The 22,249-nt window shown below is 38.5% G+C and overlaps 1 protein-coding gene across 1 annotated transcript in view; it reads right to left on the bottom strand.

The window, feature by feature from the left end:
- Positions 1 to 22,249, bottom strand: part of MMS22L (MMS22 like, DNA repair protein) — a gene marked incomplete at its 5' end in the record, with an annotated part of 109,769 nt that overhangs the window by 60,016 nt on the left and 27,504 nt on the right. Inside the window, 4 exon segments of the mRNA XM_081093832.1 lie at positions 8,198 to 8,701; positions 11,837 to 12,063; positions 15,388 to 15,507; positions 18,038 to 18,100. Coding sequence (XP_080949958.1) covers positions 8,198 to 8,701; positions 11,837 to 12,063; positions 15,388 to 15,507; positions 18,038 to 18,100 — 914 coding nt within the window.

Genomic DNA, 22,249 nt, shown 5'->3' on the forward strand with positions numbered 1-22,249 from the left:
ACAAGATAAATTTAAAAAATAAATTTATCTTCTGTAAAAAACAATCACAACACGACGTAGAAAGCAATAAAGGACATTAGAGAAAAAAGTGTTAAAAAATTCAAAGGGAAGAAAGAATATTCAAGACTAGGGACACACGGACAAGCATACATATTTCAAGGTAAGTTGGAATAAAGAATAATATTGTTCACATAAAATAAAAAAGCAGTAAATAAAGAACACAAGCATGCATTTGAGAAGTTATGACCTACATTCTGGATGGGTGCAGCCTTGAAGTTAGGGCTGTCTGAGAGATCTGCTGTCCACCATAGTAGCCACTATCGAGGTACAGCTACCAAGGAACTCCTATGTAACTAGCATGAAGGAGTGTAAGTTTTCATTTTATATTCATATATAGATGATAAAGAAACTGCACATGAGCAGGTACTTTGGGAAATCTGGGATATACTAAAAAAAACGATATGCAAATAACTCACAATTCAATTATTTTAAAAAATCCTATCCAGTTTCAAATTTGTATTATTGTAAACTATTTTTCAATAATTAAAAGTTGTAACCCATTCATACTAATAGTGCATCCAATAACAAAAGGAGGAAAAGGCATGCATGCAGTCAAGACTTTCCTTTCCATTCTTCCTGAAAAATCATGTAAATTATTTGGCATAGAGCAGACCCTCATAAGACTATTTCCTTTTGTATTACATCATTCCCTACTTAGATAACCCCCAGTTCTCTCACTGAAGATGTAAAAAATTGTCTTGAATAAACAATACTATACAATAAAGGTTAAAATAACTAGAACTATTAAACATGGAAAATATTTGAGAGAAATAATAAACAGATTTTTATGTGTGCATACTCACACACACACCCATCCCAAATGTCAAAACAAATATATAGCAAACAGATGACCTTCTAGGCTCAAGGAAAAAGAAGAAAAGGGATTTAAAAATACATTTATTTTCAAAATGTATTTTGGAGGCAGGAAAAAGAATTTTAATCTTTTAAGAAGTTGTACTTGAGTAGAGTATCAAAAAAAGATAATTCCTTTTGAACTATTTCTTAGCCTCAACATTTAACACTTTAGATAAGTTTTCAGCTACCTTTAGACTTCTTTGAAACTAGACTCTTGTTTAGTACAAAATAGGTTATCAGTTGATCAATATCCATTTGGCTTAAATTCATAAGTCCACAACCCTCTTTAAGTGGTAGAAAAAACAGATACAAAGCCTGAAAATTTATTGTTTCTTTTTAAACTCCAAATGATATTTGCAGATGCCAAAAGGCATTTTGAAATCACTCACCCTTACTTCAGTAAAAATAAAAAAGGGGGATGGGGAGGAGGGAGAATCTCATGAGACCTTGTATGTCAAGTTTTTGCCCAAAGCTAATTTTCATAGCTATGTTATAAAACCTTGAAAATGGAGGTCTATAATGGAAATGCTGACAGACTCTTAACTATAGCAGCATGAATGGATATAATTACAGAAAAGCTTTTGGCTACACCTAACTCCACAAACGAAAGACTGGCATTTTTACATTAACCTCAAATAACAGCCAGTAAGACCTAGAAATGTGATTCCAGAAAGGTAATGTGAAATGTTAAAGACGACTGCTAAAACTATTTGACATTCGAAGTTCTACACACAGAGGCATTTAGTTAACATAACCAAGTCAGTATTTTCATAATGCTACTTAATCAGCAATAAAGAATGCTCTGGTGAGCCATCAACTCCAGTTAGCAGAAAGTGGCATATGAAGTTATTATTTCTTAACAGCCTAGAGGGAGCCGCTTCTCCCTTAATCAGTGATCTTGGTCCCTGCCTACCTGTAATTTCTCTGTCATACAGTTATAAAACTATTACCCTGTTCAACATACAGACTCACACATCTTGCACACATATTTATGCAAGGACTGGTACCTATTCCCACCTGAATTTGAAAACAGAAGAGATTGCTAAGGTAAAGTATTTCATTCTTCCCCTTGTCAGGGATGCAGCCTGGAATAAATATCATCAATCTATGTAACCCATCTTCCCTGTCTAAAGCAAAATTCAAAGAATTTAGCCGTGTTCTTAACTTTAAAAAGAAGGGAGGAAAGCCTATGCTTTACAAATGTCCAAAATGTTTTCATACTGTCTAATAATATTAAAAGTAATAATTTTATAACATACCCAAAAGATTCCTATGGAAAGATCTTCAATGAGCCTCCCGATTTGGGGAAGAAATTAGGAACACATATCTATGATCACATACCTGAAGGACTTTTTCTCCTGTTTCCCCTGTCTCCCATGCTTCCTTCTTTCCTTTAAGGTAAATAATCCTGAATGATCTCTGGGGCCTTTCCCCAAAAGGTTTCAAACTGAAAGGAAGTCTGCCTTGACAATATCTACCTTGGAAATGCTGAAGATTGATGGAATAAAATTAAACTGTGTAAGTCACAGCCCCTCTTATTATATATTATAATTAGTCTCACTGAAGAACTGTGTGCAAATTACTACACAAGCTTCAGAAATTTAAAAGATGACAGTGCCTAAGCTGTGACAGCATTAATAAAGACTTGCACACTACTTTACCACTCTTATTCACACATTGACCTCATACTTCCTGTTAAAACTGATCAATAATTTTGGCAATGAACGTTTACATGCTTTGATATACATTTACAGCAATTGTTTTCAATCACAGTTGAACAGCATAAAAAACAAAAATAAACATTTGTGCAAGGAATTAGGCAATATCAACATAAATATCTGTTTTTTTTCATAGGTTAGTCTTAAAGATCAACATCATACTCCTTGCCCCTGGCTCAAGATGACAGCAAACTATAAACTCAAGCCAGTTCTAGTTAAAAGATACTCCTAACATAAATGTAAACTTACTTTCACCTTATATAACTGACACTCTTCATTATGTCTTCTTGATTCCTACCTCTGTACTTCTGAATAGTGATCCCCAGGATAAACAGAGTTGTTTTATAGCTTCCAAGATACTTGTAAGCAATATTTTCCAACACTCCTTTTAATGCTAAAGGATTTCTATGAAATTGAATTTAAAGAGCAAATATTTGTTTTTATTACCAGAAATGAAAGCTAGGATGGTTGAAAGTGCTAATAAACCAAAGATAAATTATTATTATAAATAACATGTGATTTACTTGTCTCCACACCCCTCTGTGATTTTTTCCAACTAATGACTCATTAAAAAAATACGCAACTTGCCCTAACCGGTTTGTCTCAGTGGATAGAGCGTTGGCCTGCAGACTCAAGGGTCCCAGGTTCGATTCTGGTCAAGGGCATGTATCTTGGTTGCGGGCACATCCCCAGTGGGGAGTGTGCAGGAAGCAGCTGAGCGGTATTTCTCTCTCATCGATGTTTCTAACTCTCTATCCCTCTCCCTTCCTCTCTGTAAAAAATCAATGAAATATATTAAAAAAACATATATGCAACTTGCAAAATTATGAAAACATAGTAATGAAAGTTCCCCAATAAGCATCCACCCTTTTTTAGTAGCAAAAATAAAAGGCAAAAACACTCAGAAGTATACATGTTAGAACAAAAATAGGTTTACAGTAGATCGTATAAAAAATCCTATCTATTTATATAAAAACCCTGGGTGTAACATCACAACTGAAGCTTGACCAACCAGAAGGAAGTCAGTCCTGCAGGGGTCATCTTGGCAACAGCTGTGACCTCCCCAGCTGTTTCCCCCCCAGGGCAGCGAGGTTTCAGGCAGGAACGCACTGAGTCCTCGGGGTGGGTGGCAGGAGACCAGGCTGGCTGTCAGGCTGTTGGGATCACTAGCTCATCCATCCCCTGCTACTCGGGGGCTCAGGCCTGCGGGAAAGTAGGCGCTGGCAACTTCACCTCCATGTGCGTATGCTGGGCAGGTGGCTGATGGAATGCGCTGCTCGCTGGGGCAGCTCACGCCAGGGCAGGTAGGTCATGGGAGCGCCCCACAGCCTCCATCAGCGCCTCAAGCTCCAGCAGCAGCGGCAGCAGTGGCACGTGCTTGAAAGGTCCGAGCAGGCAGCGTGTTCCATCAGAGGCCGACCCAGCACACACGCCTGGAGGTGAAGTCTCCGGCACCCACTTTCCCAAGGCCTGAGCCCCAGAGCAGCCAGGGATGAGCTGGTGATCCCAATGGCCTGATAGCCTGGCGGTGGAAGTGGCGTTTGGCCTAGCGGCTGGCGAACAGGCAGAAGATGGCCCTGATGGCAGGGGGCTAGGGCTGGGGACCCTCCCCACACGATTTAATCCTGCGCTGGGCCTCTCTAGTCCTACATAAAAGGCTAATATGCAGATTGAATGGCGGAACGACCGGTTGCTATGATGTGCACTGACCACCAGGGGGCAGACACTCAATGCAGGAGCTGCCCCCTGGTGGCCAGTGCGCTCTCACAGGGAAAGCGCCACTCAGCCAGAAGCCTTGAGCCGGGCTCATGGCTAGAAAGCACAGCGGCGGTGGTGGGAGCCTCTCCCACGGCCGCAGCAGTCGGAAATCCCGAGGGCTCCCGGACTGCAAGAAGGCGCAGACTGGGCTGAGGGACCTGTCCCCCCAATGCACAAATTTCGTGCACTGGGCCTCTAGTTACACAATAATAAAAAATAATAATACAAAAATAAACTGTGTTTGTGTACTCACAATTGTAAACCTATGTTATATGAGTAGTGGTACTACTTTCAGGTTTGCAACAATTTACAAATTTCATTCATATAATTATCTCTTAATTTTTAAACAAATGTAGTAGTATGTTTAATTTCTGTGTGGTTATTAGTGAACTATTATAAAGATGGTATAAGAAGGTGGCTGTGGAAGAGTTAGGTTGGATTGCCGATTCTGAAACTTAATGGCCTTATTTTAGGGAAGTCATAAAAAGTCTCCAAGTTTTCATTCCATCTATAAAAAGGGATGATATGGTTAATAAAGAAATGAGATAGTATTTGTAAACTGAACATCTTTAAAGAATGCAAGAATTATTCTTGTGTTTCTAGTTACCACTTTTGAAGAATGACCAACCAAGTTCCAGTTAGAAGGTTAAAGACAAAAAGAAATTAGTAAACTAATATGAAATTTTAAAAAATAATTTCCCATTTTATTACTTTCTTTGTATTTCCATTTTGAAATTCTACTATTACCAAGTTTCCATTAACAGTTTTAGCAGACTTTTGTATTTACTATCTTAGAACACATGCTTTCTAAATATACTCCAATCACTAATCTAATAAAAATGAGAAAGAATACTTTCTTTTACACCAGTGGTTCTCAACCTTCCTAATGCCACGACCCTTTAATACAGTTCCTCATGTTGTGGTGACCCCCAACCATAAAATTATTTTTGTTGCTACTTCATAACTGTAATTTTGCTACTGTTATGAATCATAATGTAAATATCTGATATGCCAGATGTATTTTCATTGTTACAAATTGAACATAATTAAAGCATAGTGATCAATCACAAAAACAATATGTAATTATATATGTGTTTTCCGATGGTCTTAGGTGACCCCTGTGAAAGGGTCATTCGACCCCCAAAGGGGTCGCGTCCCACAGGTTGAGAACCGCTGTTCTACATACACTATGAAGAAGAGTGAAAACTGGTGTAAAAAAATTTTGTAGGGAATCTGGTAATATCCATCCACATTTAAAATTCACATATGCCAATTTATGCTTAGGAATTAATCTACAGATATACTTCCCAAGTACACAGAAAATGCCTGTATAAAGATGTATAAACAAAACTGTGTTTCTAGTAACATAAAATGTTAAACAATATAAATATCCATTATTTGGGGGTTGGTTAAATAAAGTTTAGTACATACATATAATAAGATACTAAAGCAGCGACTAAAAAGAATTAGGATCATACTAACATGGAAAGTTAATGAGGAAATACTAAGTGAAGAGGTTGAAGAACAAAGATTATCCATTTTGTGTTTTAAGCCTATAAATGAGAAAAAATCTGGAAGGTTCTGTAAGAAACCATTTTTACTTTTGTGGAGTAGAAGTAGATCAATGTTTTCAACCTCAGTACCACTGTGGCTGGTTGTGTATTCTGTCCTATGCATTGTGGGATGTTTAGCAGTATCCCTGACCTCTACCCATTAGGTACTAGGCGATACTAGTAGCAAAACCCAGCCTCCAGGTGACAATCAAAACCTTCAGACATTGCCAAACGTCTCCTTTGAGACAAATTCACCTCTAGCTGAAAATATAGGAGTAAAGGTGGGAAAAGGAACTTTTAGTTGTCACCTTATACCTCATATTTTTTTCTTTTACCAATAACAATATATTTGCAGTTTAAAGAAAATTTTAACAAAAAGATTTCTCCAGATTTCTAAGAAAATTAAACAGTATTTGTGAGATATGAATCTTTGTGTGTGTGTGTTTTTTAAAAAACCTATGTAAGAAGTAATGCAACCCTTTTCATATACTACTGTTATTAAAAAGATAGCTCTAAATCATTCCTTTCCTCTCCTCCAAAATATGGAACTGTCCTAATTTATCTTTAGATACCAGAATATTTTTCCTTTCTCTTACTAAATCCTTGAGAAAAGGCCATTGTGAGGACAATAAAGTTTGTCTTTAAAAAAAAAAAAAGAATGCAATCATTGATTAAAAGGGACTTATCCATCTTCAATAGAAAAAGCAGAAAAATATACAGATTCTGACACTTGGTTTCCATGACTACCTCTTCCAAAGATGCCCATACTTCATTTTCTATTACTTTGCCCCTATAGCTTTTGGGGGCTATAGTTCCTCATCACCAGGATGGTTTAGGCCAGTAAATCCTCTTCCTACCTGTTTTATATATTCAGACAAATATAAATAAACCAATAATGGTGCCAGAAAGAGTGGTACAAATTTTCTAATTTTGTCCAGGAAACACAGGGAAATACTACTTACCATTTATTTTAAAACTGTACAAACAAAATTAATTTGACATTTGGGAAAGTATGTTTAATAAACTCTACTAGACTAAAAACAAACAGTTCATAGAGAAGATCCAGAATTAGTAAAAGCTTCTTCTAATAAAGTTGGTTATTCATTTACTTTCCATCCATCCATCTGCCCCAAAATTTGAGAGCTTTAAGACTGTCACTTTAATATATCTGACCCTAGGGGATAAGGGGATGACTGTCTGATCAAGAACTCTGGATAAACCTTTAGAACATACTGATGAGTGCAGAGAAACAGTAAAGCTGCATAAAACAAAACCTAATAAGGAATGAAAGCCTATGGATTAATCAGTATGAACACACAGACCAACATTAAGTAAATTAACAATAAGTAAAACTGGCAATAAATAAAATTCCATAATTTGGAAATCTTGTCAAGTTAGTACCTTTGACAAACAGATGCTACTTTTGTAATGTGGTCTCAGGAAGAGGAAAGCTGTCTGTTCATTAACTTCAGACATAATTTAAAAAACAAAGTATTTCTATACATAACTTTTACCTAACTTTTCAGAGACAGTGACTAACTACAATGAGTGGTAGCATCTAACTTGTTAAGAACATTTACTTCGAAGATAAAAGTGTTATGTGAAAAAGGCCTAAAAGAAAATATATTTCATTACCACTGATCTCTTAATTATTGTTCGGATCTGAGTGCATTTGCACATTTGTATAATCTAAGTGGATCTTAAAACTTAAGTTTTGTATAGGTGATTGGCATTGAAATAGAACAATCCCATCTTAATCTCAGAATAAATTGTTTTAGTTGGAAGTATTTGAGGCAATTGATGCTATAACTCTGCAGCAAAATATTTAAGGAAATTTACTTTTTTTAATGGTACTGTGTGGCCAAAATCATATGGGCAATAAATTATATACGTTTCAGTAAAAGCCACTTTAGATTTGAGTTCAGGTCTTGCTTAGAATATCTGAAACATACCTCTAGGTAATAATACTCTTTTACAAAAGAAAGGAAGGAAAGGAGGGGTGAAAAGGCATAGCTCTGGGACTGTACCAGAGCTGCTCCGAGTTTAATGTGTTTGCACATAAGCTTTCTCTTAAAGAACTACTGTTGAAAGAAGTTTGAAAACTACTGATTTATGCCAATGTACTAATAAAACCAGCTCCTCTCTCTACATTTGGACTTCATGATTAGGTCAAAAGAAAAACTTTCATATAGAATCAACACAGGTGACAATATTAAACAAATTAATAAATAAGCACATTACTAGAAAACATACCTGATTCTTGCCAGAACAGCTTGTAGAAAGTGCAGTACCGTCCTAAGTTCAGGTTCTTGACAAGCTGGCAGAAGCATACTAAAACCATCATTAAGCAGTTTTTCATGGGAGGGATGCAAACACTGGCTTGTCTCAAACACTTCCTGAACACCATCAATATAGATGGAAAGAAGTGTCCAGAGAGTCTGTCTTTGTCCCATTTCATCATTCTTAGATACCAAGAACTCCCTTGCTTTTGCCTGGAAAGCATCTGAAAATTTTTCAGCCAAGACACCAATGTCCACATTTTTCTGGGTATACATTAAGAGGAAGGCGGCCTGACCCTTCCAAATGAGAGGTGAGGTTTTCAAGGTAGGCTTGAGGAAATTCAGGAGGTCTAAAACACGAATTGCAACATCTTCTACCTCTGCAACAGCTGCTAATAGTAGAAAAAGGTTGAAAAAGTTCTGCAGACCAACTACAGTTAGTTCTTCCATTCTTTTTTGATGGAATTTAGAATATATTCTGTAAAACATAAAAATTGGTTTTATTAAAAAAACCTTTTCATTCACAAAAATCCATCTTTTAAAATAACATTTCACTCAATAGTCATGAGTCTCATTACCATAAATTTTTGGCTATTTCATTACAATGCTGCTAAGTCACTTTGTTTACCTAGAAAACTAATGAACAGAATACCCCGACCTGCAAATTTTTAAATGATGTAGCAGATCATCTATAAGTGAATCAAAGGGTTCAGGGGTGTTTCCAAAGTAGAGCAGAAATATTCTTTACATATAGTACATGACTTCTCTTAGTCCCCCATCACCCTTCCTTTAAAATTTTTATTGACAAGAAAAAATATATCTTTTAAGTACAATTTGATGTGCTTTATAAAAATCTTTAATAGGGCAATTTTATATAACTAGAGGCCCAGTGCACAAAATTTGTGCATGGGGAGGGGGTCCTCTCAGCCCAGACTGCACCCTCTCCAATCCGGGACCCCTTGGGGGATGTCCGACTGGATCAGGCCTAAAGCATCAGTTGGATATCCCTCTCACAATCCTGGACCACTGGCTCCTAATCGCTCACCTGCCTGCCTACCTGGTCACCCCTAACAGCCCCCCCTGCAACGGCCAGCCTGATTGCCCCTCACTGCCCCCCCCCTGCTGGCCTGGTCACCCTTCACGGCCCCCACCCCACTGGCCTGGACACCCCATGCAGCCTACTGTTCAGTCGTTTGGTCGTCCCTCACTACCCCCTCTGCCAGCCTGCCTGCCCCATGAAGCCTGTTCAGTCGTTTGATCATCCCTCACTAACCCCCTCTGTCGGCCTGGTCATAGGCAGCCATCTTGTGAGGGCATGAGGCTTGTCCCTCTCCTGGGCCACAGCCTGGCTGGTCCCCATTCCTCTCTCATGAGCTCATTTGTGCCTAGCTGGTCCCCATTCCTCTCTCACTAACTCATTTGTGCCTGGCTGGTCCCCATTCCTCTCTCCACAGTGTTGAGTGTCTAAGCCATTACAGTGTGACGACCATTTGCATATTAGCTCTTTATTATATAGGATACCTTAAGATAATACAAAGTGCTAGAACAATTATTTTTACCTACTGACAAAGAGAAATTGTTCCTGTTAAAATGTCTAAGACTAGTCATTTAAAAATCTCTTGTCAATACTACTTAATATAATTTTAACAGCTGCTAGGCTTTTCTTTCAACAATTAAGGGATTAGAAATGAAAATCATTTATGTTGAATCCTACTTACAAACTTTTAAGTTTTATAGCTCCTATAATTAGTAAAGATAGAAATGATTATGTTCAAGAGTGGTTAAATGTTTATCTTATATAACAAAAGTGTAGCATGCAAATTATACCCTCGACTGGGAGTTGTCCGAGAGTTCGACCAGGAGGCAGGGCCAGCCAGGGGAAGGGAGGGATTACCCAGCTGCAGCCAGCAGCCGCTAGGGACCCTACCAGTGCACGAATTTCATGCACTGGACTTCTAGTTTGTAAATAATAGAACTGATAAAATTCCTGAAAGTAAAGATCTGTTTAATTAACTTTAAAACTTCCATCACACCAACTATAGTGCTTGGTATACAATATCCTATTCCTATATAATAAAATGGTAATATGCATATTGACCAAACAGCGGAATGACCGGAATGCCCACGGCTCCTCACCCTGGCTGGTCCTCTCACCCCAATCGAGGGCAGGGCCGGTCAGCAAACCACCCATGGCCTCTCGCCCCAGTCGGCCTGCCCCCAATGGACCCCCTTCGGGTGGGCCAGCTAGACCCTACCAGTGCACGAACTCATGCACTGGTGCACTGGGCCTCTAGTTTCATAAAAAAAGAAATTTGTTATTGAGTGCATTCCAATGATTCCTTTTAGCAATAACATCTATATAAAACCCTAGTATGCAAATTGACCGAACAGTGGAATGACCGGTTGTTATGATGTGCACTGACAACCTGGGGGCAGATGCTCAACACAGGAGCTGCCCCCAGCCCGCAGGCCCCGACCAGCGGCGGCGGTGGGGGGCGAGGCTGGCGAGCAGGTGGCGCCAGGCAAACCAAGGCGGGTGCAAGTGGGGTCCCCCCAATCACCCTGCCGGTTGCCCCACAGATCGGCCCTGATCACCGGCTAGGCCTACTAGGGACCCTACCCGTGCACAAATTTTGTGCACCAGGCCTCTAGTGTATTCTATAAAATGAATTAAGGTTCAAAAACAAACTAACAAACACAACAAAGGGAAAAACTACTGTTCGAGCCACATAATTACTAGTGGTTTAACAAAGAAGCTACCATTAAAAAAGTGTAACCTAAATTAAAAATCCAAACTATATCACTATAACCTTGCAAGAATCATTCATTGTGAAAATCAAGTAGGAATTTCATTTAGTGATTTTTGAGAAGTCCATATCTTGAAGCATTCTGTTGTGAGAACTCCTACCCTATAAGGTGAGGAAGTGGTAGATGGAAGTGTGTGCACAAAGAGGGCCAGAAAAAGGGCTAAGAGGCAAAGGAAATAGAACTCGGGAAGACAAAAATCATACCCATGTAACAAGCAAAACTCTAAAAAAAGAGTATATGAAATATGACCCAAAGTTTATTTTACCACAGCAGAAAGTAAAAATGGGCATACTCCCTGAAAGAAAACATTAGTTATTTGGTTCTACTATGCTCTGGTTAGTTTTCATTCAAGAATGCAGGGTTTTGGGACATAAAAGAGAATTTTGAGACTGAATCTATTACTTGCAATGTACGATTTGGAGATGGTTTTTATTTCTGTATGCAATGTGTTTTTAATAAAATAAGCAATAATTTATATAATAACATTATAATTAATTCTGGTAAGAAAAAACAAAAACAACAGTTCTCTAATATCCTTGCATTTAGTATATGAAATTTCAATTTTTAAGACTGATGAGATAAGAAAGTAAAATCCTCCACGAGTTATAGATATTATTATCTTGTTCCTTACTATAAAACATTGGCAGGCTCAAAGAGCTCCATATTTTGCTGTCCTACATTAAGAAATACATTTTAAGTGTGTGAACTATAAAGACCTCCAAGCAAAAGTTAACTTAAAAAATACAAACAGTAACACTTCTCCAAAGATATAAGTGAACATGATAAAGAAAAATCTGGTACACACCTTCCTTTGACTTGTTTCCAAGGATGAGGACTATTGTTCTTCATGGCTTTCTTAACGACTTTTGCCAAAATGCAAAGGAAGATGGTGTAACTACTTCTGGATTTACAAAGGTCGTAATCTTGTTTATCACAACAGCAGGTCTTCACCATTTCTAGCATAGACAAGGGTGACTTAATAATATTTGTAAGGCCTTTCAAAGGAAGCCAAGAAATACTGAAAGAACTATTCTAAAAGCCAAAAAAGAAAACAAATATTAAGTCTCTGAGTAAATCAAAATGGAAAACTGCAAATCCCAATTAGCTCAGTAACGTCTGATTCATCTTAATCACAAAAATTACACAGTCATTACCACATATTCCCCCAAAATAAAAACTCCATGAAAGCACAGAATATGAAGGGATATTCAAATTCCTGGATTATCCCCCAAAATGTCTTTAACAGTTGGTTTGTTCAAGTGAGGATTCAAACAGGATCCATACATTGCATTTGGTTGATGTAAAGCTCTTTTATTCTGTAAGTTTCCCAATCTATGGTCATACAATTTATTTTTATATCCAATCATTTACTGTGTAGAATTTCCTATATTCTAAGCTTAGCAACTTGTATCTCCCTTGTGTCATTTAATGTATTTTTTTTATCCCCTATCTTTTCCGTGAATCGGTGGCTGTATCTAGAAGACTGATTAGATCACATAGAAATTTTTAAGAATCTTTCACTGGTAATAGTGGGTACTTCCTATTGCAGTTAGTAAAAAGGCACATAAGCTCTGACTATTCTTGTTGATGCTAAGACTGAGCATACTGTCAGCCTGATCTGTCCACTATAGTGAACCCCACCAGCCCTTTAATTAACAGTTTCAGCAGCCATTGATGACCAATGCCCAGATGCTCTATTTCATCAGATTGACAAAATAGCGATTTATTAATTCTATCACTCTCTCTGAATTAGCTCATCAGGAATTTGGTTACTTTAAAATATAGTTTAGCTATGGCTGGTTTGGCTGAGTGGATACAGTGTCGGCCTGCGGAATGAAGGGTCCTGGGGTTCGATTCCACTCAAGGGCATGGTTCAATCCCCAGTGGGGGGTGTGCAGGAGGCAGTCGATCAATGATTCTCTCTCATTATTGATGTTTCTATCTCTCTATCCTTCTCCCTTCCTCTATGAAATCAATAAAAACATATTTAAAAATATGTGTGTGTGTGTGTGTGTGTACACACACACACTAGTAGCCCAGTGCACGAAATTCATACACAGGGGTGAGGGGGTAAGGGGTGGAGCCAGACCCCTCAGCCCGACCTGCACCCTCTGTCATGTTCAAGGACCCCGGCCGCTCCGGGCTTAGGCACAGGCCTACAGGCTTGGGGCAGCCTGGCTCCCGAGGCCCCATTTTATCAAGAGAACAAAGTCGGTATTAGTTACAGCCCTCACTGAACCCAGTACAGTGCATCTGTGCATACAACTGCCTCGTTCATGTGCCTGCTTCGCCGTACTGAATTACTAACATCTTGAGGACATAGCTCTGTCTTATCCTGCTTCACCTTCAGTGCCTGGCCTGGTGCCAGGGACCTGAGAGGGTTTGCTGAGTGAGTGAATAATGAGTGAGTGAATGAGTGAATGAATGAGCGAGTAAGTGAATGAGCAAACAGCTACGGAGCAGGAACTTCTGCCGCAGAAGTTCCCGGCCTGCTCACAGCTGCCTGACGCCCACACCGGGAAGTTCCTGTCCTGCTCCCAGCGGCCTGGCACCCCTCTCCCGGCTGCATAATTCCCACCCTGCTCCCAGCAGTGGACCGGCACCCCTCTCCCGGCTGCTTTGTTCCTGCTCTCAGTGGCCCGGCGCCCCTCTCCTGACTGCTTAGTCCCCGCCCTGCTCCCAGCGACCCAGGCCCCCAGCCACTCCTTCAGCAGAGGCCAGGGCAGGAGGGAAGCTTGGCTTCCTCCATCGCAGGGGCAACCAAGCCTCCTGCTTGCTCCAGCTCTGTGACTGCCGGCCACCAACTTAGTTGGGTTCATTTGTATACAGTCGCTGATTGGCTGGTGGGGCATGGCTTGGGGTGTAGCAAAGGTATGGTCAAGTTGCATGTTTGTCTTTTATTAGAAAGGATATATATATATATATTGGACTTTCCTTTATTTACAGTTTTCAGAATGAGGGTTTTTTTTTTCCTTCTCCAGAATGTTTTAAAGCATCATAAACTTAAGGGTTTAAACATATTTGATGTTTTAATCCATAGCAGTCATATTTCTTTCTTATGCCCAAATTTACCCAGCGTTGGGCAATGAGAGCACCTTCAAGCTGGCTCCTGTGTGCTTTTGACATGACTCCAGTTTACTCTGATACCTTTCCCTTTCAGTTTTGACAAAATACTAACCTAGACTCACCTTTTACAAATTCTGCCTCAGAACTAGATTCAATCATTCATCATGCTTCAGAGAAAGGTATTTTTTTCTCATTTTTATTAAGCTCCATTATGTACAATCCAAAGTTTTAATTTGCTTCTAAATATTCCATTTCCATTTTCTGTCTTGAGTGAGGGGTTCACTATTTATTTCACTATTTATTTATACAGAAAACCAAACATTCCAAATCTTCTCTCCACACATTACAGGTAACTAAATCCTCTAAGTCTATCTTTCAAATTTTTATCTTCAAAATTTATCCTCTCCTTTCTAAATCAATTATCTGCATTTTAGGTCTCTTACTGCATTATTTGCGTACACTACTACACTGGACTACTAACTTATCTGCACCCAATTCATTCACACCATTTTTCAGAAAAACTCTTAAACACATTCTTAGTATGCCACATTCTTGCTATCTCCCAAATAAATCACAATTCAACTGGATGTTATCTTCATACTCTAGCCCCTGACTACTGTCTCTCTAATGTCCTTATTTCCTGTCTCTCTCCATAGTCATCTCAGACCCAGCACTCAGAACTCTTAAACCTGGTATAAACAGGTATTTTTTTTCATGTCTCTATACATTTGTTCATATTTTCTTTTTGCCTGGATGCACTTTTACTTCCGTATTTGGAAAATGCCACTCATTCCCTAGGCCAAGTTTAAAATTATGACTTCATAAAGTCTTCCAAAAGTCCATACGCTGGATCAGATATTCCCTTTTCTGGAGTTCCACAGTATTATCAATTTTGTCCACAATATATCTGTCCAAATAGCGTATAGGTTACTCAAATGTCAAGATTGCATCTTAGTCAGGACAGCGTTAATTGTTCAATGTGTTGCAAGCAATCCAGTCATTAAAAAATACTTATAAATAAGGATTTTAAAAAAACCATCTTTCTGGTATAATTTCAGCTACTTTGCTTACTGTCACTCTTTAGAGACACCAAATGCTCTGTTCCCTTAGGACAATGCTCTAGATAATGTTTGTGAAAGATAAAGTTATTCTTGAGCTATTCTAATCTACTTTGAAAAATTAACTTTTTAAGAAAAATCTATAACTATTCCCAATTAAGCCATAAAAATATTCCTCAAATATCATGAAAAAATTCTTCAAATTCCTAGTACAAATTCATAGTTTACTCACCAGGTTCTTACTATAATATTCCCATAGAATGGTGACAATTGTAATGTTTGGCTCCCAGAAATCACAAAGTGTCAAACAACATTGCAGATACATTCGTAATTGCTCTTCTAGTATACCATCCTAAAAAATAAACTTAAATTGTGAAGAAGTAAATGGACTATAGCAACATATTATCATCACATGATATTGCATTAAGTAACCTGCTTCTAAAAAGAATATGAATACATATCACCAAATCATACCTACTTTTATCTTCAGACCAGAAAGTCTAAGTCAGCAAGGTATATGCCTAAAAATGCTTTAGAGACTATTAATATATTCAGCTTAATGAAAATTATATAACTCAATTTGACTTTTAACTCAATTAGTGAAAAACTAGAGGTCCGATGCACGAAAATTTGTGTAAGAGTAGGCCTTCCTTCCCCTGGCTGCAGGCCCCAGCTTTGCTCCAGCACCTGGGACCTGTGCTTCCCTCTGGCGGCCAGCAGGCAGCCGGGACCTGGGCAGCTTCTCTCTGGCCCCAGCTTCATCCGGAAGGATGGCCAGAAGGACGTCTGGTCTAATTAGCATATCACCCTTTTATTATTATAGATTACAATAGCTGTTTCATGATTGAATGGTGTAGGAAACTCAGAGATTGGAAAAGAAACCCAAACCAGAAAGAGGTAACAAAAATGATTTAATAATTAAGATGTATACAAATCCTAAGATCATACTTAAGTACTAGGTCAGATTCTTTTTTAAAAATGTTTTTATTGATTTTTAGAGAGAGAGGAAGGGAGAGGGAGAGAAACATTGATGAGAGAGAAACATCGATCGACTGCCTCCTGCACGCTCCCTACTGGGGATCAAACCTGCAGCCTGGGCATGTGCCCTGACAGGGAATCAAATCCCTTACCACTTGGTTTATGGGTTGATGCTCAACCATTGAGCCACATGTCAGGCTAGGTCAAATTCTTTATAAGAATATAAGAATTGCTCTTTAAAAAAATTTTTTTTAAATTGATTTCAGAGAGGAAGGGAGAAGGAGAGAGAAACATAAATGATGAGAGAGAATCTTTGATTGGCTGCCTCCTCCACACCCCTACTGGGGATTGAGCCTGCAACCCCAGCATGCGCCCTGACCTGAAATGGAACCGTGACCTGGTTCATAAGTCAATGCTCAATCACTGAGCCACCTTGGCCAGGCTAAGAATTGCTCGTTTAAAAACCAGAGGATTGGCAGAGTACATATGTTTTAACTTTTAGGAAGTGCAGCAGGAGAAAGAACTTTTCTATGGAAAAGAAATGATGATAAATTCTCCTGCTGTCCCTGAAGAGTATAGGTATATCGATCTTTATCCATATGAACCTATACAGCCTTTTAAGGAATGCTGTCAGAGCTGAAAGTAAGCTTATGAGGTTCCTAAGCTATTATAAGGCATTAAGATCAGATTAACAGCTTTTGTAAGTAGCAATGACCATTTTCAGTGATTCCCTATATTCTTGAAGTAAAAAATACACGCAAAAAACTTGGAGTTACTAAGTCAGTATATTCTTAAAAACAACAACGAATAAAGCCAATTAAAATGACATAGAAAAAATAAATATAAACAAGAACTTTTACAATAATTGGGATAATAGCTCTTTTGTTTCTGATACAACTGCAGTATGTAAAGGTCTTTGGATTTCTAAACTAGAAATCTTAGCTCATACTTAGAAAATTTATAACTAAATGCACTTAACATGTTTCACCTAAAAATATTAAGAGTTAAGAGATAACAGGGAAAAGAAAATGTCAAGCTATTAAAATGATTCTCAAAGATATGGCTATAAAATAAATGTGTGTGCATATGTCTGTGTGTTGTGTGAGTGCTATGTATATAGCAATCTTTTACTACCACATTTCCTTTTTATTCTTCTTCAAATTTTAACAATCTTTATTTTTAACAGAAAAGTATTTCCCAAATTTAAAAAATTATTTACTAAAAATTTTCCTTTAACTCTTATATAAATTATGTGACAAAACTGTATAGAACTACAATACAATATGTTTAAAGATGTGATGAACAGCACATTTAAAACTATTTTAAAAGGAGGTCAAATCTAACCTGTGGGCCATGAAGCACTACATTAACAGCTCTGCAGAAAGAAAAATGATAAGGTATGAAATGAAGGCTCAAAAACTAGGACCTTATCTGCTAGAGTATGATTCAGGCCTGTAAGACAAATTGCTCAGCAAGGCAAGTCCCCTTCCTGCTGTGATGAGAACAGAGCTGAATTTCCAATGTCACTGACTATCTCCCTCATCGTGTCTCCTAGACTTGGTATTATATAGTCAAGGAACGGCTTAGAGTTCTGAAGCATCTACTACTTTTTTTTGAATACATTTTGTCAAAGTCACCAACTAGGATAATTATCTTTGTCCTTTAACTGGCAACTCAGTGAAAAAACTGAAAAACCTTCAGAGGATAGTCACTAATAGGAACTATTATATGTTGACACTTCATTGATAAAGATTTATGATTTCTATCACAGGTTATTAGTAAATAAACTACGTATGTTATTTAAATCATAAATAAGTTAAGTTTGCTTGGCTCTTACAAATAAATTCTGTAACAAAAAAATTTGGCAAAGACCACAAATTGTCTCACTTTAAGTGAGTGCATACCTGAACACTGATGGACCTTTTCAGCAGTTCTTCTACAAAATTCCAATTTGATTCCATTTGTCTCTAGGAAGGGAGAAAATATTATTGTATCAAAATGACTGCTCATAATTATAAATTAAAATTGTAATATAGCAAGTTAAACGTGAAGTGCAAACATTCTATCCAACATAAGACCTCACTACAACTTCCTGAATGTCTAAAATTACTTGGGCACAGTTGGTTGAGACTCAGTAGAAAAATTTACAACTATCCCAATCCAATATAGTCCTTGTAAGTCGTTTCATTTATAAAATTATCCATGTTTTAACAAATACTTAATTTTTGCTGTCAGATGTAATCTAACAGAAAAAAAAAAAAAAGCTTTTATTTATTTATTTTTTTTGGAGTTTTTATTCCCTGATTATTGTTCCTTCCTTCTGGTACTTTACTCACCAGAGACTTTTTCCTTCATTTTATGCATAACAACCTCAAGACAGTCTACTCCAATAAACAAGTAACTAAAAAATTTACACAGAAAATAAAGAAAAAATTTACATAGTACTATCTCTTATTTAGGAGATGGTCATTTACTAGAAACATCAACTATCTAAAAAACTCCCCAAAGTAGGGAAGAAAGCCAAAAAGAACTTTCTCAGAACCAAATTATTTCACAATGGCTAGAAACGGGAAGTGACAAAATGTTTCCAAAAGAAAAGCCTGCAGACCTCTCACAGGATACTAAGTCCACTGACACTCACTCAGTGTGTACACTGCAACACTGATGCCAGGAGACTAGCATGTCTTGATTCCAGGGGGAGAGGAAAACAGAAACTCCACATCTGGTATTTCCTTGATCTCTGCATTATTATTCCCCTTGGCTAATTTTAATTTCAATCCTTTCTCTGTAACAAACTATAGCTGTGAGTATAACAGCATTCAGTAAGTTCTGTAAGTCCAAGTAAATGATGTAGTTTTGGGAATTCCTGAGCTTGCAGTGGGTGCCAGGAACGAGATCAGCCTTGAGGACTGTCCCCTAAAGCTTAGTAGTTGACCCTAAAAGTTTCTCAAAAAAGAGACCCTTTTGTTCTTTCAATACTACACATATATGTTGTTAGAGTCTTTACATTATTACTATCTCAGAAAAATCTTACCCATTTCAAAGATAACACAATTAAGTCTCAGAAAGATCATATATGTACGAGTCAAATCCAAGTTGGTCTGGCCCCAAAGCCAGTGTTCCTTCCATTATACCAAGTTATCAGCAACTGATTTTCTTTTCCTAACAAGCCTTCCCTCAGCTCTGAGCAATTTACTTTTCTATCATTCTGTACTAAGAAAACAGTACCACTAGTCCCAAATAGGCAAGAACATGATAGGGTTGATGTTTTTGCTTCATAATTTGAGTGTGAATGAGTATATTTCAATTATTCTGTTCTATCAAGGCATTTGAATCACATGAATTATAAAGGAGTGTAATTGTTGTCCAAAGAATTTCAACTCTATGGATCAATATTGTGGTTACATGCTAAAAAAATAAGCTATAACTCAGAGGAAAGAATGGTGACTGTATCATGCCAAAATCAAATCTGAGTAAGAGAATGTCTCAAAATACTGGTATTTCTTTCAACAGTGATAGCATTTTTTTTTTTTTCTTTCTGTATACTAACTCCACTGAGGAAAAAACAAAAGTAGGGAGTCATGGATTTGGGACTGTGTTTTACATTTCTTAGCCCACTATCAAAGTAAACACCAGGAGAAACCAAGATGGCGGCATAGGTAAACACATGAAATTGCTGCCTCGCACAACCACTTCAAAAATACAACTAAAAGACAAAACGGACATCATCCAGAACCACAGGAATACTGGCTGAGTGGAAATTCTACAACTAGAAGGAAAGAGAAAAGCACACTGAGACTCAGAGGAGGTGCAGAAGTAAAGTGCAGAGGTACGGAGGTGCTCGAGGAAAGGGCTGGAAATTGAGGACGTGGTTGTCTTTTTCAATCGGGAGGGAGACACAAGCTCCCGACTACCCTGACTCCAGTTCCGGGCGAGTCTCCGGGGACCCAGACTCATAGAGAGAGAAAGTGGACTGTGTGGCATCAGGTGGAACTCGAGGGTGGCTTTCTCTCAGAGATGCTTACAGTGATTACGGGGACACTGAGACCTGGGACCTCTTAGGGTAGGACTGAGGATCAGCCATAGCTGTTTGCTCCACCTTGTTGATTCCTTGAGACATTGCCCCACCCAACCTGTGGGCAGAGGCTTTTGCATATGAATGGCCTGGCCCTTTGCAATCTGAAAATTACCTAACAAACTGCAGCTGGGTCAGAGAGACCCAGAACATCCAAAAGAAGGCCCAAGGCCTCACAGCAGCTTGCATTGCTTCACAGCTGGGCCTTATCTGGGCACCTCCAAATCCCAAACAATGAAGAGGAATCTGCAGATCTCTCCATAGCTCCTGCTGGGTAGCCTCAGGCAGAGGCTAAATTAGCACCTCCTTAGAGATCCAAGTGCCAATGTACCCAGTAGCCAGAGTGGGACCATCCAGATTACAACTCCTCAGATCCAAAAGGGACACACTCAGGGGCGGACTCAGTGAGCACCAAAGCCCCACTGAAGTAAGTCTTGCCCCATAAGGGTGTCTCCAGCACAGAAGTTCTCCCACCATAGGCACAGCTGATTCTCACAGCCAATTGGTCTGGAGGTCAATTCCTCACAGTGATATCAACTACAATCAAGGCTTAACTACAACAAGACTGTGCACAAAACCCACAAAGGGGTGCACCAAGAGTGTCCACCTTGGGGAGGCTGAACCACTGGGCCCTATAGGACACCTAGCACAGAAAGCCACTCTATCAACACAAGGAAGCAGCCAAAATGCGGAGACAAAGAAACAGCTCACAAATGACAGAAATGGGGGAAAGCAAACTACTGAATATAGAGTTCAAAACCACGGTTATAAGGTTTTTAAGGAATTTTCTAGAAACCGCTGATAAATTTAGTAAGACCCTCAATAAGTCTAGTGAGACCCTCGAGGATATGAAAAAGGACCAACTAGAAATTCAGCATACACTGACTGAAATAAAGAATATTATACAGAGATCCAACACCCGACTAGAGGATTGCAAGAATCAAGTCAACGATTTGAAGTACGAAGAAGAGAAAACACCCAACCGGAAAAGCAAAATGAAAAAAGAATCCAAAAATACAAAGACAATGTAAGGAGCCTCTGGGACAACTTCAAGTGTACCAACATCCGAATTATGGGGGTGCAAGAAGAAGAGAGAGAGCAAGATATTGAAAACCTATTTGAAGAAATAATGACAGAAAACTTCCCCCACCTGGTGAAAGAAATAGACTTACAAGTCCAGGAAGTGCAGAGAACCCAAAACAAGAAGAATCCAAAGAGGACCACACCAAGACACATCATAATTAAAATGCCAAGAGCAAAAGACAAAGACAGAATCTTAAAAGCAGCAAGAGAAAAACAGTTAGTTACCTACAAGGTAGTACCCATACAATTGTCAGCTGATTTCTCAACAGAAACTATGCAGGCCAGAAGGGAATGGCAAGAAATATTCAAAGTGATGAATGCCAAGAGCCTACAACCAAGATTACTTTATCCAGCAAAGCTATCATTCAGAATTGAAGGTCAGATAAAGAGCTTCACAGATAAGAAAAAGCTTAAAGGAGTTCATCACCACCAAACCAGTATTATATGAAATGCTGAAAGGTATCCTTTAAGAAGAGGAAGAAGAAGAAAAAGGTAAAGATACAAATTATGAACAACAAATACATATCTATCAACAAGTGAAGCTAAAAATCAAGTGAATAAAAAATCTGATGAACAGAATAAACTGGTGAATACAATAGAATCAGGGACATAGAAAGGGAGTGGACTGATAATTCTCGGGGGAAAGGTGTGTGGGGGTGCGGGAAGAGACTAGACAAAAATCGTACACCTATGGATGAGGACAGTGGGGGTGGGGGGGTAAGGGCAGAGGGTGGGGTGGGAACCGGGTGGAGGGGAGCTATGGGGGGAAAAAGAGTAACAACTGTAATAATCTGAACAATAAAGATTTAAAACAACAACAACAAAAACAAAAACAAACAAACATAAAAAAACCTAAACACCAACCTGAGCTTCAGCAGAGATGATATGTCCATGAACCAGAAATCTAAAAGAGCCCCCACCCTCTACTTCCAGTGAACGAGGTAACCTGGTATAACTC

Source organism: Myotis nattereri (genome assembly GCF_964212035.1).
Source record: "Myotis nattereri genome assembly, chromosome: 6".
Classification (NCBI taxonomy): Eukaryota; Metazoa; Chordata; class Mammalia; order Chiroptera; family Vespertilionidae; genus Myotis; species Myotis nattereri.